This window comes from Dermacentor silvarum, chromosome 11 (assembly GCF_013339745.2).
Source record: "Dermacentor silvarum isolate Dsil-2018 chromosome 11, BIME_Dsil_1.4, whole genome shotgun sequence".
NCBI classification, from domain to species: domain Eukaryota; kingdom Metazoa; phylum Arthropoda; class Arachnida; order Ixodida; family Ixodidae; genus Dermacentor; species Dermacentor silvarum.
In genome coordinates, this window is record NC_051164.1 from 103,238,807 (window position 1) to 103,255,963 (window position 17,157).

Sequence of the window (17,157 nt, forward strand, 5' to 3'; positions counted from 1 at the left end):
CTTCACAGCAAGCGCTGCAAATGCTTGCGTGCGAGGTCGAGAGAAAAACAATGTTCCCTAGCTCTGTCATCAGCTACGATGAAGCTATTTCTTCCCGCAGGAATAAATAAGCTCGAAGTATCCCTAATATAAAGGACGCAACAGACGAAGAAAAAGAGGAATATTTGCAGTTTGTGGACCGAGCCTACATGATGAGGGCCAAGAAACCACGTCGGGTATTGTAGATATGCGAGGTGACACGGTGCAACTGTGTATTTTGTGTAGGCCCAGCTTTTTTTTTCTTAATTATTATTCTTATTGCCTCAATGTCGCAGCCACTGTTGGCCAAGTAGTTTCTTTGTATATTGTATATGTACCTGATTGTAGCGGACATGATGCGCATGTATACTTTTTGATCTTATATAGTTGTTATATTTTAATTGTCTTGTTTAAGGCTGCTCCATGTCTATTGTGCTTAGCTTTTTTTTTTCCACCGGCAAAATGATATCGTACTTAGTTGTGAAAACGTCTGCACTTTGTTCTGTCAAGAGCTGTAGATTAAGAACTTCCTTCACTTTGTTCTGCATAGAAAAAAAATTTATGCACTCAAATGGCAACTTAAACGCTGCCGCTTATCTTCTTGCAATTTTCAAACGTGGTGACGGAATGCCACGGGTGTTCAAATGTAGTACTGAATTTATAATCCCGCAAAAGGAGGCACACAGTTCGTTAGTGCCTGCCTGTCTCCTCCTTCGTTGTAATATTTTTTTGCGCAAGGACATCAGCTCGACATGCACCAACACGGAAGAACTCCCTTGTAACATGTGATTTAATATTCTTGCTTAAGTTAATTAGCGTACTTCTGCTAATTAGCAGCTTTTTCGTCACCATTTGTTGAACTTTTCGTCACCGTTTCTCGCGGCAGCGCTGCTAGCTTTGGTGTATATAGGTCAAATCGGACGTTTGCTGTAGTCACGTGGTTTCGCTTTTCTTCCCGCTGTGCTTTTCCCGAATTGTCACTTATTCTTATGTCTTCTGCACTTGCTGTTCTGCGCGTTATATGACATCAGACAACTGCTTATTCTGACGCAAGAATTTTGCGTGCCGTCCCGACGCAGGCGCCAAGCTCACTCTATTCGGTTCTTCCTGCAATGGGTTTGGCCTGGCGCGGAGTGACCTCGACATTTGCCTCACCTTCGAGAACAGTGAGGATGCCAAGGTAAGCCGCCGCTGTTTAGATCATAAGGCATGCCAACGACCGTTGAAGCAGCGCGAAGTACGCAGACCAAAAAATCTTGGAAATGTATCCACACTTTCTTTTTTCTTTCCTTTTCTTTTAGCTGATAGAGTGATGCTTCAATTTGATGAAGCGGGTGCGTTACATTCGCCGACGCAGAATCCGACGTCTATAGAAAATTTTGGAGCAACGAAGTGAACTAGTTGGTGCTTACTTAATGACATAATGTAGCGCAACAACCACAATGAGACATACAGAACACGCCACAGGCGCTGCAAACAACTTTATCGAAAAGCATTCAACTACACTATATATACTATTTCTAATGCGCAGTCGCATCAGCCACAATCGACATATATTATACAGACGGCGTTCATCAAAGCCGGCAAATGATTTACGGGATTATTAAAAACTGACCTCTAAATCGCAATGGCTCACTGAATGTTAACTTTCACCTATTGTTCGGCATTTCTCCTTCGCATTTGGTAAACTGCGATAGCGTCGCACGTTTAATTAAGCTGCACTGATGAAATTGCTTCATTGCCACGTAACTTCTGCGCGATTATAGCTACAGCATGGGCTCGCAGCATTTTTTATACATCACCCGATTATTGCTATAGCAAATGTATGGACACTCAAGGCGCGTTGGCGCTGCCGTAGTGCTGTCCCACTATCGAAGGCGCAAGCGTGTGAACCAGGCGCGCAGGCTTAGGTCTCCAGAGACTCGAATCGAATGCGTTTGGCAGCAGAAACGACGAAGTGTAGTAGGTTTTTTTTTTTTAGTACGTAAGCCGCGGCTCTTAGTTGCAGAGAGATTAATATGCAGAAGACAAAGCTAATGTTCAATAGCCTGGTAAGGGCACAAGAATTCAGGATCGCCAGTCAGCCTTTAGAGTCTGTAAAGGAGTACGTTTATCTAGGTCAATTACTTACATGGGACCCTGATCATGAGAACGATATTTACAAAAGAATAAGATTGGGTTGGAGTGCATGCGGCAGGCATGGCCTAATCCTGACTGGGAGCTTACCAATGTCATTGACAAGAAAAGTTTACAATCGTTGCATTCTACCGGTGCTAACATATGGGGCAGAAACTTGGAGGTTAACAAAGAAGCTCTAGAACAAGTTAAGGACCGTACAAAGAGTAATGCAATTAAAAATTTTACGCCTAATGTTAAGAGACGGGAAGAGAGCGGTGTGGATCAGAGAGCAAACACGGAAAACCGATATTCTAGTTGACATTAAGAGGAAAAAATGGAGCTGGGCAGGCCATGTAATGCGTAGGATCCGTATCCGGTGGACCATTAGTGTTACAGAATGGATACCAAGAGAAGGGAAGCGCAGTCGAGGACGGCAGAAAACTAGGCGAGGTGACGCAGTTATGAAATTTGCAGGCGCAAGTTGGAATCACCTAGCGCAAGACATGGGTAATTGGAGTTCGCAGGGAGAGGCCTTCGTCCTGCAGTGGACATAAATATAGGCTGATGATGATATAAGCTTTATTTAACGAGCAGGCGATGATGGTCGTCGATCCCCAGGTGGGCGGCATCCTTAGTCCAGGACAACAAAAAAATGTCACAGTTTCGCCCTAAGGGCGAAGCAATGAATGCGATAGCAACACAGCAATGTCATACGAAGTAAGGTGAGCGGCTTTGGTAGCAACAACACGCAGAACTGTTGTCGACGCCATCGGCGTTTTGCCCGCGTTAGCTCAAAATGCGTGCGGCGTTGGTGACTGTTGCTGGAGCCTCTGATATAAATAGGCACTTGGTGCCGCAGCTAAACGTCGCCTCCCTTCCCTCCCCCTCCCCCACGGCCTCTCGCGTGTCCGAAGAAGGCGCGTTTGCTCTACATATATGGTGATTGTAAAGGAGAAAAGAGACGCCTACTTCTGCAGCCCTTAAGCGAGCACGGCGCAGAACGCGCGTTTGTTCTCCGCCGTGCGTTCACTCCCCGTGAAAGACGCGCCCCTCGCGCCCTTTCACTCGCACATACAGCGTTCGGCGCGCGGCGACGATTTCATCTCCAAATGACGTCATACGGAACCTCACGGCGACGGCGACGGCGACGCCGACGGCAGAAATCTGCTTTTGAGTGTCCATATAATTGCTATCGCAATAAAAGAAATTTTACTTTTGAATCACGCTCTTTCCCATAAGAAGCACAGGGCTGTCAAATATTGTCAGCGTGTTTAAAGAATCTTACTGTCGATTGATGTCATTTAATATTACACAGGCTGTTTCAGCAAACATATTCAAAATTTTTGAAAGGTTGCCTGTGGCAGATAGCAGCGCAGGAACTTTGCGGAGAAATGCATTGGCGCTCCAGTTACTTTTGTGCTTCAATGCATAAAACAACGTTTTTTTTTAAAGAAAGTAACTGGAACGTCAATGCATTTCTCTGCAAAGTTCAGGAATTAGTATCTCGAAACGGGTGCCATCCTGGGAATTCGTTCCAAGTGGATCCGCCTTGCGAACTCCACCGCTACAATTTGTGAATTGTAATATGGGCTATAAGGAAAACACGCATTTTAGCCAAAGGAATACACCAGGGCTCATCAACGCCGACGTGAGAGTGCCACTACTACACACCTCAAGGATTAGGGTGGCCTCCAGCTTTTTTTAATTAGTCGAATGCCCGCCGCTTCGAGTAGATCAGCACATTAGCTAGAATGTGCTGAAACTGAAACACCCCTGTATATGGCGCGTTCACGCTGCCGTAGTGTTGTCCCACTATCAAAGACGCAATCTTGCGAACCATGCGCGTAAAGTTAGAACCACAGAGACTCGAGTGGAATGCGTTTGGCAGCAGAAACGACGAAGTGTAGTACAGCCGCTTTTTTAGTACGTAAGCCGCGACTCGTATCTATAGTTGCGGAAAAAAAAAAAGAACACTCTTGCCCTAGAGTCACGGACTTCAAAATGTTTTTTTTTTTTTTTTTTTCCTTTTGGAGGACAGGGCTGTGAAAGATTGTGAGCGTTTTTAAAGATGTTATTGTCGATTGGTGCGTTTTGTAGTGTCGCACACCTCGTGAACGAGGCGCCAATGCCGTGCCAAATTGCAAAGCCGACTTATCAGCTTCCGAAAATAACCCTACGAAAGCAAGGACAATTAATAAGGGGCCCTCTGGTGCGCCAGCTATATAACGCCGGTTGTGATCCAAAGACCTAGTCAGAGCCCAGAGTTGTCAAAAGGCAAAATATATTCGTCAAACAAGGCAGTTACATATACACGTGCACGCTTCGGCTAGACCTTACACCGTGCGCTAGACACATCACAATCCAATTCAGATGGGTATTAACAAAACACTGCAAAATAATTAACGGCAAGCACTAAGAGTCCAACACTTAAAATACAGAATGAATAGGAACACACTGTCCAATCGTATTCACCTGTGCTGGTCTTGAGCCGGACGATCTCCGCGCAGCTCGGTTCAAGTTTCGAAGAAAGAACTCCTTCCGGAAATGCAGACGCTCGATGAACTCGTCGATTAGTTTGCCAGGGAATCCCCTCCATCTGCAGACGGTCTATCTTCACGGTCCGATTCCCCTTCCGATTCCCGCACGGCGCTTTTATAGCAACCACCGGCGCTTCTGGAATCTTCCGACGGTGTCGTGATCCTGTAATATGAACAAAGCCTGGGAATCTTCTAGGCATTTCTCGCATTATCGACCGTGGCCGTCGGAGCGTCGTCTGGGGGGGGGGGGGGGGGGGGGGGGTTACTCATCCGCAGGCGTAAGCCGGGTTGTCGTCCTCCCTCTCTCTCTCTCTCTGCTCGCCAGGTGAGAGGGTGTTAAGGCTCTCTCTCTCTCTTCGGTTACCGTATCCTGCGCGTATCTTGTCGAAGCTTCCAGACTCCGTTGATCGCGTCTGCGCGTTTGCGCTCGCCCTCTGTGTCGAAGCTGCCTCGGGGCTGGCTTCTTTCCTTACTGGCTTGAGTGACGCGCGGCGCGCGCTTGGTTCTTGCGCACTTTTGTGATATGTATTATATTATATATTCAATTGTCTGATGTGCGTTTTTCATCAATGAATTCTGAGCTAAACGTGCCTGAATAAACATCGTTTTCCTGGCCCCTATAGGCTGACGACCTTCCGAGGCAACTGAAGGGGCTGTTGTGGAGGAACAGAGACCTCACTGCGGTATCCTTCGTGTCCAGAGCGAGAGTACCGGTGATCAAGTTCCTTCACCAGCCCACGGGCCTCGAAGGGGACTTAAGCATTGGTAACATATTGGTAAGTATCTTTCAGCCTTCTCGCACGACCTCTGTGCCTTTACATGCAATCGCGCCGATGTGTTCAAATAAACAAAACCTTGCGATTTTGCGCTTACTTGTTTTGGTTGATATGACCTCGTCGCAGATGATAAACGCGCTTTGTATATTTGTACAGTCTCTGTCTGAGAAGTCTATTGTTCGCATTCTGTGCAGTTTTAGATTTGTTACCTTGTTTATGTGCAGCTCTTGTCATCGTCAAGTTAATGTTGAGCTACTCGCATTGAGACCTGTAGTGTCAATAGAGTTTATTGCCTTGTGTATAGTTATCTTGTATTCTGTTTGTCACCGTAGTTATGTTTGTCTTCAGGGTGCCTGTAGTGCCAGCAGCTGGACAGCTTCTTTATTCATTGACTTCATCTACCTCGTAACTCAATCCATGTCTGTTGGGTGCACCGGCCGGTTAGGCCTAAATGCACAAATTAGTCGTTTGCTTCCTCTTTCAGCCGGAAACTATAGTGTTCGCTTTATTTTCTTGTCATGTGCCGCTGACCTTTGTTTGCACCACAATTCTGAGGTAGAAAAATTTCTACAGAAGTATAGCTTTACTTAATTAGTCATCCCACCTTTTCCTGCGCACAAAAGTTTGAAATTAGGGTGCAGCTGTTTTATTAATGCAAATGGTATTTTAGGAATGGTGTTTCATTGTTCTCAGTTGTTAATCAATATAGTGGCGGTACTGTCCAATAAAACATCCCCAAGAATGGGCTCCACTGCTGTGGTTCTGGTTGTGTACAAAAATAAGAATGTCAAACAATCTTGAATACCCTTCATCGCTTTTTTTTGTACCCTTTTCAAGGCACTGCGCAACACAATGCTGTTGAAGACGTACAGCGAGATTGACAGGCGCGTACGAGTACTCGGCTACGCCTTCAAATTCCTTGCAAAGGTAAGAGGGTCACCGATTACAACATAGCTGTAGTTCAGATTTCTCTACTGACTTGGAGTCTAACATAGGAGACAGGTTGGCTAGACAATCCTGAATTATGCCCGCTAATTGTCATGTATTCGGAGGACCTCTGCATCTATCCCTTCCTGCCATCTGCCCATCTACCCCCCCCCCCTTTTTTTTTTAACACGAAAGTGTTTTATGCCGGGGTCCACCAAGACTTCACTGACGTACTTCCGTCACGGAAATACGTCAGCTTACAATGTACACGAACATAATACAAAGAAAGAAACCAGAAGAAAAAGTTCCACAAACATGCAAAATCTGGAAATCGAACCCACGACCTCTCGGTCCGCGACGATAGATGGCCGAGCGTTTAACCCATTGCGCCACAAACGCATTTGCAGAGAGCTACACAGACGCGCCTTATATATCTAACACTCCTCCGTGTACCCGCGCTCTTGCTCGGGGCGGTGCCGCCGCCTACGAGCAGAAAAGAGAAGTAGTGCATTATGACACTAACGCGCACCGACAGTGAACGCTTCGGTGGTCTCAGCGCTACGACGCCTCGATGCCAGCATTCGAAGGGACGCTGGCATCAAGAAGCACTACCAACGCCACTAGGTGGCGTTCACCGTACTCAGCACAGCGGAGCGTGGCCTCCGCAATTAGCTCTGAAAATGTTTCTGAAGTTGATCGCGGAGGCTGCAATTACGACGCGCTGTACGCGCTGATTTGACTCGGTGACGATTCAGTTACGTGCTTTGTCTTGCGCGTTGTATTAGTGTGTCAGTTACGTGCTTCGTCTTTCGCGTTGTGCTAGCGTGTGCAGCGTAGTGCAGCTTCCATATGCACGACGGTTGCTCATGGTCATCGACGTTGGTAGTCGTGATGGAGGAGACGTGCCACCAGGCGTCAGCGTGGGTGCATCAACGCCTAAGGGCGCTTTAGCCACAAAACACCAATAGACATTATATATCAATGTGCAATAAACATTACACTACTTCTGTGAAGACACGTTTCACTTTCGTGTTCTATACCGATTCCTATATAAGAGGGATCAACCACATTTTTTTAAGTCTCCTCGTGGCTGCATCGATTTGTAGGAAGTAAGTCTTATTATGGTTGCCAAACTTTTCAAGGCATTTTTATCCGTATGGTAGCTTTTAGTGACGCCTGTGTCACGATTTGCCCCCCGCGCCAACTATGCCGTGGTTTCCTGCAAAAAATTACAAGAGGAAACACTGGTGCCAGTATCTACGGGACGGCGTAATAGTTAACCCATCATTGGAATGGTTAGTACATGGCTTTACATTACCTTCGTTCTTCTGGCTTCAAACGGCTTTGTGACACTGCAGTCTGACGATCTTCTAGACAGTATTGCGTTATAAATGCAACAATTCGCGGTGATTATGTACAATCTCATCGCTTTCTGCGTCTAGAAAAATAGGTTGGCTTCGAAATTTAGGCCATTAAGGGCAGACAAAGCGTAGCGTACAAAGCCAGAGAAACGTTCCAAGCCGCAAGCACGAAGATCAGACAAGTCAAGAATTCAACCATCGTTTCCTTTGTAGCCCAACGACCGCAGCGTCACAGTTCCCTCGAGTAAATTTAGTAGGCGACAATGTCCCGCTCTGTCTCACCATACACTGTAAAATAACGTACACCTTTAAAAGTGAATGAGTGAAAAGTGAATAAGAACTTACAACCTTAAACTTCCGACCTTACAACGTGTCCCGGTGTGCCACTTCCTGGCCACGCCACTGCTTCTGCACTAAAGCTGCCAACAGCCCGGAACACACTGCTGCGTAGTCAATGCATTGTTTAGCATTTCAGTTGTCCCCCGAATGATGACTTATTGCGAATCTTACTTTCAGCGCTTTGGAATCGGTGATGCCTCGCACTCAGGCATGTGCTCGTACGCGTTCATCCTGATGACGATCTTCTACTTGCAGCAGTGCAAACCAGCAGTGCTGCCTGTACTTCAAGAGGTAAGCTCAGTGCCGTCGTAGTGTCTGCGGTTGCCGCTAGGCAGCGTAACTTTATAGTTTAGCAGTGGAAGGTTTTGTCCCTTTTCTTCCTCATTTTTACTTTTACAGTAAAAGGACATTTACATTTACAATAAAAGGACATTTACAAATGCCTGCCCGATGCAAAGGGCATAGCTACAGTTCATAATCAACAGCCGGTTTGTAAACTTACCGTTTACGGCTTACTCCGCTACCGCAGCAGCGTGGACGGATGTGCTACTACTAGCAGAATTGCCAGGTTTGGCTACTTTGCGCCACATTAACTGGTTTTGAAGGGTCGTGATGGGGAAATGTTGGGGGTTCGTCATTCACTGCACTACGCAACCTGTGGCGCGCAACGACTATATCGTCACCTTGCGAACTTATTTGGAAGGGACGACGCTAACTCCATGTTGAGGATTAGGATGTCCTTTTTTTTTTTCTTACGTGAGCGCCCATGGTGGCAGCTGGTTGACATCTTTGGTTACTTTTCTTGGCCATTTTTCACTTTTTGGACCTGGCAATCCTTGCTGGTAGCAAATTTGGCAGCTACATGTTCTGGCGCTTTGTGCAAGTACAGTGCGTTTGTAAAATTCGTGGGTAAAGTAAAATATGCTGCGTTAATTACTGCAGTATTAGAATTGTAGGCTCTCTGGCTGAAAGATGTCGCTACCAGGAGTTCTTGCCGCCGCACACCTGCCTGATCACCATCCCTCAGTGAAATTTATTTTCACTTACAGTTGTTTCTATCTCTCTCTCTCTCCTGTAACTTGGTATTGCGCAAACGCTAGTACGTTTGCGGTGACGCTGCAACTCGCTTTTTGTACAACTGCAATAGACGCGGGGCCTTCATCCTATCTCGCCACCAGACTTGCTCAACCGCGCATTTCTGCACTTTTGTTTTTTCTTTCTCGCACTTCGTGCGAGGTACAGAGTACTCACAATAATGCTTCGAAACCTTTTTATACCTATGGATAAACTTGCGTTAAAAATATGTTACACATAGCTACTTTGCAGCGGCAGACGTTTTAAACGTGATGCCTCAGCTCAATTGTATACATGTTTCCTTATGAGTGATCGAGCGTAGACGTTAGGAATGTGTGCGTCCGTAACGTGGCTGTTTTTTTTTTTTTTTTTTTTTTTTTGCTTGAACTAGGCGAATTTCCGCCATCGCCGTGCTGTTCAGAGTGCGATAAGAACCATGCAGTCATGCCCCACGGCGCCATATGATATGTATAGGTGCGACAGAAAACGTGAGAGGGTGAGCCGAAAAGGATGGTGTCTGGATGCACGCCGTCTTTCCGCTTACCTAGCGTGGTGCGCGAAAGCTAGGAAGAGGGGGAGGGAAGCAATGTGATTACGCGTCTCCAGATCAAGCAGGCCGTTGCTGCGCTTGGCGCTGTTGACGTGCCCTATCTTGGAGATAATCTACGGCGGGAAGAAAGGTTCTACGTGAACCGAGGGACACAGCGCGCAATTCCGGACACGCGTTTACGCGAGAAGCAGGATGAAGTATTCGCGTGCCGCTGCTCACGCCAGCGTTCTGACAGCGAGTGTATTTTCTTGTTTTCCTGTACGTGCGTGACACCATACTTGCTAATTTAGTTAGTAAGCGATTGTTTACTCCAATTTACACGGCCAATAAAACTGCTGACCTTACTTCGTATAGCTGTTCAGCATTTAGCTATAGCACTCAATCCTTCACGTTTTGGGCGGGACTGTGGCTTTTTTCGTCGCATCACTAACTTTAGTATAATCAGCTCCCTTCAGTAGCCTGCGTAGGCTAGGCAAGCAGTGTCGCAGTGTTCACTTTGAGGGAAGACTGCGACTCATCATAGTTTTCGGCGTTCGAATGTATCACTGTTGCAGAGAAAATTGCTGTCGAAAGTCGTGCTGCTGCGTTTCATCTTGAATCGCCCCTGCCAGAGCCCCGTCCTTTATTCTAATTAACTAATAAATCTAATTTTTTATTTCTGTGCCTGTCTGTGTGTGTGCTTAGGGAGGTGCGAGCCACTGTTTTCAACCTAACGAAGGCATTAACTTTGTTACTTTGCAGTTGCACCCGAGCAGGATGCAAAAGCCTGAAGAAATGGTTGAGGGCTGCAATGTCTGGTTCTTCCATGACATGAAGCGTCTGGTAAGTGGACAAAATACTGAGCTGCACCAGTTTTGAGCAATTGTGCGAATCTTGTCCCCAAAGACCGTAATTTGAACTTTTTTAAATACAAGAAAACTTCGTTGAAATGGTGCAGTGGATGCAGAATAAGGATTTCTCCATTCCCATGTATTTAAATTTCAACGTATTCAAATGGGAGCCCCTTTTGAGCTAGAGCTTCCGCTCGGCTAACGACAGTACAAAGTCGTGAATGTCGGAGTGACGAGTAAAATCTCATTGCAACGTGAAAAAAAAAAGGACAACATTCGAGCATGTCGTATCCCTTTAAGTATGTTCTTTGGTACATGTCAAAATTCATCTGGAGCCAGGCTCTAGTAGAGTGTCTTCCAAAGCAGTCATACATTCAAATCAAACACTCACTTAATTTGTCCTTGCAGGACTCTGTCTGGAGCGGAAGGGGTCGCAACACGATGGACGCTGGCGAATTGTGGCTGGGAATGATGAAGTTCTACGAAGACTTCAACTTCCAGGAGCAAGTAGTCAGTGTTCGCCAGAGCGCGCCTCTGCTCAAGACAGAGAAGGGCTGGGACGCACTGGTGGCCATCGAGGGTAAGCCTTTCAATGGTGTCTTAATGTGTGTCTTACATTCGTTCTTACAATTCGCTATTCTCTTTTATACTATTCGATTTTACAAGTTACATGATGAATTGCTCAAAATAAGAGAATTGTAGGCCACGGTGTTCGCAAATTTCTCGTTTGTTGGTGGACACCTGAACTGTCACGCGGCCAAGGAAAGGAAGATTACAAGGACGACATTGACGACGAAAAAGAAAGTTGCATAAATTTAATACAGGTTTAAATCTTTGATCTACAACCTGTAAGTGAGTTGGCGTGCGTAATGCTGTTTGACTATGAGGGACCTCGATTATTGAAATGCGCGTTCTAACGAATTTCGTTTTCTGGCCCTGGCTCCATTTAACATTGTATTTAGGCAGTTAAACAATTCTGTTGCAAAAATTGGAGCTACTTTGACCTTTTGTAAAACGGCACACTAGACTCGCCACACCATCGTAAACAAAAATCGCAGCCTAGCATTGGTTAGCGTTGATGAGGACGCCACACAACGATAACGCCATTCCCTGAATTAGATGATGACGATACCAGTATTGCAGATATCGACGCCATCTCTACCTCGCGCGCCAGTGCTCTCCATCCAGTATTCATTAGTGGATCCTCTTGAGAGTAGCTGTTCACAGACGTGCACTGACAAGACATCCTTTTAGGAATCTGCTGACTGTTTAAGAATTTGTAAAGCGATTTTTGCTTCTTGAACGGCAAGCTCGGTCTCGCGAAATTTGCGATCTGTCACATTTTGGCATCAGGCACTTTTATTGAATCCCGGCAGTATACGATGGCATAAATTACATATTTAATTATATAAATATGTCATGAGCTAATGCCCTATTGTCACCGTTATGAAAGCCGGGATATTCAAGGAGCCACGGGACCCAATGCATCAGGGAGGAACGTAAACATAATACGGTGAAAGTTAGCCGTGTTGAGACGTAAAAATATTTCCAGCAATATCAGGATGTCTGAGTTCCTAGAACCAATTAGTTGCCATTTATTAGCAGTGCTACGTGCAATTTCATAAACAAAGTGTGAGTACGCACAATGCGGTTCGCTTTTAAAGGGAACACATGAGTGTAGAGCACTTGGTTATGCTCCCCTCTGGTAAGTGTACAATGGTTCTGCTTTGCAGCTGAGGACTTGTGGTTAGTGGCCCTGGCACCTTTCTGCACACCTGTGCAGTACGTTGACATAATTGTCGGCCAGTACTTGCAGGCAGCGCGCCTGTGTTTCCTTTTACATTGGACAGCACTGTACATGTAATTTTAATCATCTCAATACTGCACGCTCGCAATCTTTTTTTTGATGATCGCCTTGAATAGCATTAGACAAATGTCAATAATTAAACGGCACTAGACAATTGTTTCAAACAGTGCATCTGGTTTCACTTCCAGATCCGTTTTGCCTTGACCGGAACCTCGGCAAAGGGCTGTCCAAACAGAGTAGGTTTGGTTTCCTTTCTACCATGACGCGTATCCTTCACAGCACACAGCGTGATTTCAACTGTTAGTGAGATAGCTTTTGGATGTTTCAATGTAATTTTTCATATTGTTGCTACAAGAGCGGCTTGTCTGCCCACTGTGCACATCCACTGAGTCCCAACGCCAAAATTTGTCAATAGGTATGAGCGACCAAATCGTCACTGGAAATGTTCCACCTGGAAACAAGCAATTTAGTTTCGTTATCCAAAAATTAAAACGTTACTCCTGCCGTCATCAGTACAGTGCATCATTGTTGTAGTGCACGTTAAAGGACCCCAGGTGGTCAAAATTAATCCGGAGCCCTCCACTGTGGCGTGCCTCATAATCAGAACTGGTTTTGGCACGTAAAACCCCAGAAAGAAGTTGTTGTCGACACCACTAAAACAAATTGTGGCTTTGCGTTCATAATAAATACTACATAATAGTCGACGTTTGCAAAAGGAAGTGACAGTTTCAGTCAGTCACTGCTTCGTGGCCTTAAACATTCACGACTCTGAGACTCCTATGCAAGACTGTTGTAAATGCCAGATATGACCGACTTGCTTGCTGTTCACACATCTCACCGACTGCTGTTTGGCATTGCAGTACTGCAGGTATAGCTTATCAGTCCATGTGAGTGCGCCCGCCAAGTTAAAATCAAACCGGGCATTACGCATTGCGTATTACGTACGTAAAGTGTAGCTGCATGTTTGGGCAGAGATTAACACCTTACTCCGAACTTTTGTGTCGTGCTACAATGGTGGCTTGTTTTTCTTGTATGCAGAGTACAGGGCGACCATGGGGGCATTCGTCCGAGGGCGGTTCCTCTTCGAGGAACCCATGGTCGACTTTCTTCCTGCGGATGCCACATCCCACGTATGTTTTCGTCTTTCCACCATACGACTATACTGAAGCTCTAGATGGGTAACAAAGGTCGTTGCGGGCACCCCCATTCCCGCATTGAAAGCTAAGTCGTCAGCTTGGAACTAAACCGAGATGTGGCACACCTTCGTGTCATGTTGTTGGTTCTATTCGGGCTGTCGGATTTGCTTAGTGCTTCTAAAGGTGTGGTGCGCTGTGTATTGTATGATATCGATATAAGATCTAAATTTGTCAACAATGCAGCAGATGTTGAAACCTGTTTTACGATTTCGTCTTAATTGTATGGAAGCGGGCGTCAGGACTCGGACCTTGCGTGTGCCATCAGCCTTGGATTTTAGCGGTAAACTGCTGCTGCTTTTTGCAGAATTAAATGTAAAGTGATCTGCTTTATCATAGCATAACCAGAACGTACGTTCCTGCTCCATGCAATTATCGTGAAACAAAAACAGAACTTGGAAAATAAAATTTGGAAGATCTGAGGTTTTATTGATCTTTACTATCAGATTTAGCATTATTCGAATCTCTTCGCCAGCAACTATATCTCCTGCAAGTCGTGCTTGTGACGCTTACGTTTGACGGCCCAAATTTTTGCAGGCGTGCTCTGAGCCCCGGCAAGTCGGACGCAGACCAACGTCCACGTGCCAGCATTGCCGTGTGTGCGAGGGCAAGCTGCATCGCTGTCCAAACAGTCGAGGAAAAGGGGGCTGCAAAGAAAAAGGCGCAACTGCTGCCACATCGCTGCTGCACAAGCCAAGGCACGTTTAACATGCAGAACGCTGCCACACAGAGCTGTATTGCGGAGCTGACTAGGGACATCGTAAAGCCGACATCTGTGTTTTGCACACCCAGGCGAAGCGGACAGTGTTATTGGCATAGTTCCTTTACTCCATTCTTTTTTACGTGTGGCGAAAAAAGGCATTCTCAGTATAACAATTTGCCGACAGGATCCATGCATCCTGTCGCATCCCAGGTACTACTAACAATTTTTAGTAGCGCATATGACGTCTCTTTGTGGTTGTCCTTGCGCTACATTATATCATTAAATTGTTTATTGGGTAGGTGACCATGTATCTTCATTACATATCTGAGGAGTTGAGGCAAAATTTATTTTCTAATGACTTGAATTTTTTTGTCTATGACCATTCGTGTCGATTGATGTCACTTCAAAGCGCATTTTTTTGAACTAGCTCGGCTTTTGAACTTAAGTATACACTAATTTTACAGTTTCACTTTATATTTTCGCTCGCCCTACCTGAATAACATTTTTCAGTTCTTCTTAGCTGGTGAATATGCCATGGAGTTGACCGTGATGTACTCTGTCATTCACAGTGGTTCGAGTAGCCAACCTGTGTCCCCGCCGCTGCCAGATTCGGAGAACGTTGACCCAAACGGACTGGAATTGAAGCACCAGCAGCAGCAGGGTGCTTCTAATAAGAGTAAGTCCCACTGTGCCTTTAGACCATTTCAGCTTTGGGTGTCAGGCCGCCTCCACTAAGATATGCAAGTCTCGTCAGAGGCATTTTCTTACTGTTGCGCAATTCGATGCCTCTTCTAGACTGCTACAGTTGTTTGTGGTGTATTAATTGCATTGACTGCAAAATGGGCCTATGAACGCAATGTGCAGGGTACGGCCATCACATAAAACCTTTAGAATTGACTTCGCGTCGAATAAGGCGTCTGTACGAAGAAACATTGCCGGGAGTAGTGGAATGTTTTGGCAATCATATTAAGAACTTGCACGCTGATAAAAGAAGACATCGTTTTGAAAACATTTTATTTCTTAAACGTGCGCGATAAGCATTGCAACATTTATGGAACCTTTATAGCACGTAGTAATGTTTCTTGAAATTTTCTTGAAGTAATATCGGATTTAAATCGCTGACATCAAGTAAAAGAAGACTTTGGTGCTAATCTTGCGAGGAAACGTTACCTCCGGCACACCATCTGGTTGTACACCTGGAGTGCTATAAAGCTGCGTAATTCCGCATATGCTGGTGGTGATAGTGCTTAATTTATTGTGGGTACCAATTTAGGTAAGCGGTGCATATAGAGGCATGAATTGCACATGGCACCCTATTCACGCGCTCCTGTTTGGCGAATTCAATCATGGCCCTTGGATTGCGGTAACGGAAGAATATTTCTGCTCAGATAAGATGATTGCCGAGAACGACGCTGGTCGATATTAGGAATAAAGATGCATGCTCATAAATGCGCGTTGTCTTCAGTCATTGCAGCTGTCAGGTGCTCGTACATACAATGTACAACGCTGTCAACCTTATTTGTCTAGATGAAACACGACTGATGCTGTAGGACTCGTTTGAGATCTAGGCTCTTGTGCATTGTGTTTTAGCGGAAGGATCGCTGAAGTGGATCGAAGCTAATCTGCCTAATGTTTTAACACGTACTTCATGGGCCTTGTATATTCAGTGCCAACTAGTACCTCATATGAAATGGTGTCTTAGCTGCGATCCTGTATATGTAACCAGGGAATAAATATATGGATACTTAATCATGCAGTGTCCGGTCACCGGATTGGCGGGCAGGCTGGGAAACAGCGGCTGCTGAACGTGCAGCAACTCTCACAGCAGCAGTTACAGCCGCACTTGCGGCAGCCCCCTCCTCCGATGCAGCAACTCGCACGACAGCAGTTGCAGCCACACCTGTGGCAGCCACCGCCTCCTCTGCAACAGTTGCGGCAACCGCTGATGCAAATGCAGGCGCAGATGCAAATGCAGGCACAGATGCAAATGCAGGTGTTCAGTGGCAGCCGCAGGGGCAGGTGCCGTGGCAGGCGCAGCCGCAGCGGGCAGGTGCCGTGGCAGGCGCAGCCGCAGGGGCAGGTGCCGTGGCAGGCGCAGCCGCAGCGGCAGGTGCCGTGGCAGGCGCAGCCGCAGCGGCAGGTGCCGTGGCAGGCGCAGGCGCAGAGGCAGGTGCCGTGGAGGCAGCAACAGTAGGAGTTGCAGGTGCCGCTGCTAGGGAGGCCGCCGATGCAGGATCTATGGCCGCCGCAGATGGAACAGTTGCAGCTGCCATCGAGAAAGCAGAAGCGCCTGCCGCAGCTGCAATGCATGGCTGCCGCAGTTGAAGCCTCTATGGCCGCAGCAGATAAGGCAGCCGGAGCTGCTATGAAAGCAACAGTAGCTGCTGCCATCGAGACAGCAGCAGCCGATGCTGCAGATATGTGGCGGCAATAACCGCCGCAGATGCATCAGCCGAAGCTGGCATGGAGGTACCAGCAGCTGCATGCTATTGCAGGCGCCGCCGCTGAAGCAGACGCAATGTCCGCTGCAGATGCTATGGTTGCCGTAGATCAGTGGCGTAGCTGGGGGCGGCACACCGGGCATTTGAACTCCCCTACTCCTCACCGAAAAAAAAATGTCTGGCTACACCACTGCCGCAGGTGCAATAGTCGAAGCTGCCATGGTGGCAGCAGTCAAAGCAGCCTACGCAGATGCATGCAGTAGCAGAAGCCACAGATGAAATGGTTGCCACGACTGCAACAGTCGAAGCTGCCATTGTAGCAGCAGCAGCAGCAACACTAGATGTAGGTGCAACAATACAACAGCTGCTGCCATTAAGGCATCCATAGGAGCAACCACAACAGCAGCAGGGAAAGCAGCTACGACAAAACCACAAGACTGTAGGAGGTCCCAACAATATGAACATTGGCGAACGGTGAGCTTC

At 46.6% G+C, this 17,157-nt stretch overlaps 2 protein-coding genes across 2 annotated transcripts; both read left to right on the top strand.

Moving 5' to 3' along the window:
* The first annotated feature begins 226 nt into the window (after positions 1–226).
* On the top strand, positions 227–14,238 carry LOC119432799 (terminal uridylyltransferase 4-like). Its single transcript, XM_049658396.1, has 10 exons — positions 227–233; positions 1,098–1,198; positions 5,297–5,449; positions 6,287–6,376; positions 8,254–8,367; positions 10,385–10,522; positions 10,939–11,110; positions 12,526–12,573; positions 13,376–13,467; positions 14,068–14,238. The coding sequence occupies exons 1-10, from the start codon at positions 227–229 to the stop codon at positions 14,236–14,238; spliced, it is 1,086 nt and encodes a 361-aa protein (XP_049514353.1).
* Positions 14,239–14,714: 476 nt separating this feature from the next.
* Positions 14,715–16,550, top strand: LOC125941397 (probable basic-leucine zipper transcription factor I). The gene is made up of 2 exons (XM_049658543.1): positions 14,715–14,909; positions 15,991–16,550. Exons 1-2 carry the CDS (start codon positions 14,768–14,770, stop codon positions 16,425–16,427), a joined length of 579 nt encoding a protein of 192 aa, XP_049514500.1. The 5' UTR covers positions 14,715–14,767; the 3' UTR covers positions 16,428–16,550.
* Positions 16,551–17,157: the final 607 nt, after the last annotated feature.

What these genes read in the sequence shown, in the direction of transcription:
- LOC119432799 (XM_049658396.1), top strand. An exon ending in TAAGCATTGGTAACATATTG is followed by an intron (nt 5,450 to 6,286) that starts GTAAGTATCTTT and finishes ACCCTTTTCAAG; the next exon opens with GCACTGCGCAACACAATGCT. An exon ending in CGCACTGGTGGCCATCGAGG is followed by an intron (nt 11,111 to 12,525) that starts GTAAGCCTTTCA and finishes TTTCACTTCCAG; the next exon opens with ATCCGTTTTGCCTTGACCGG.
- LOC125941397 (XM_049658543.1), top strand. Translation starts at nt 14,768, where the DNA reads ATGGAGTTGACCGTGATGTACTCTGTCATTCACAGTGGTTCGAGTAGC. An exon ending in GCAGGGTGCTTCTAATAAGA is followed by an intron (nt 14,910 to 15,990) that starts GTAAGTCCCACT and finishes TTAATCATGCAG; the next exon opens with TGTCCGGTCACCGGATTGGC.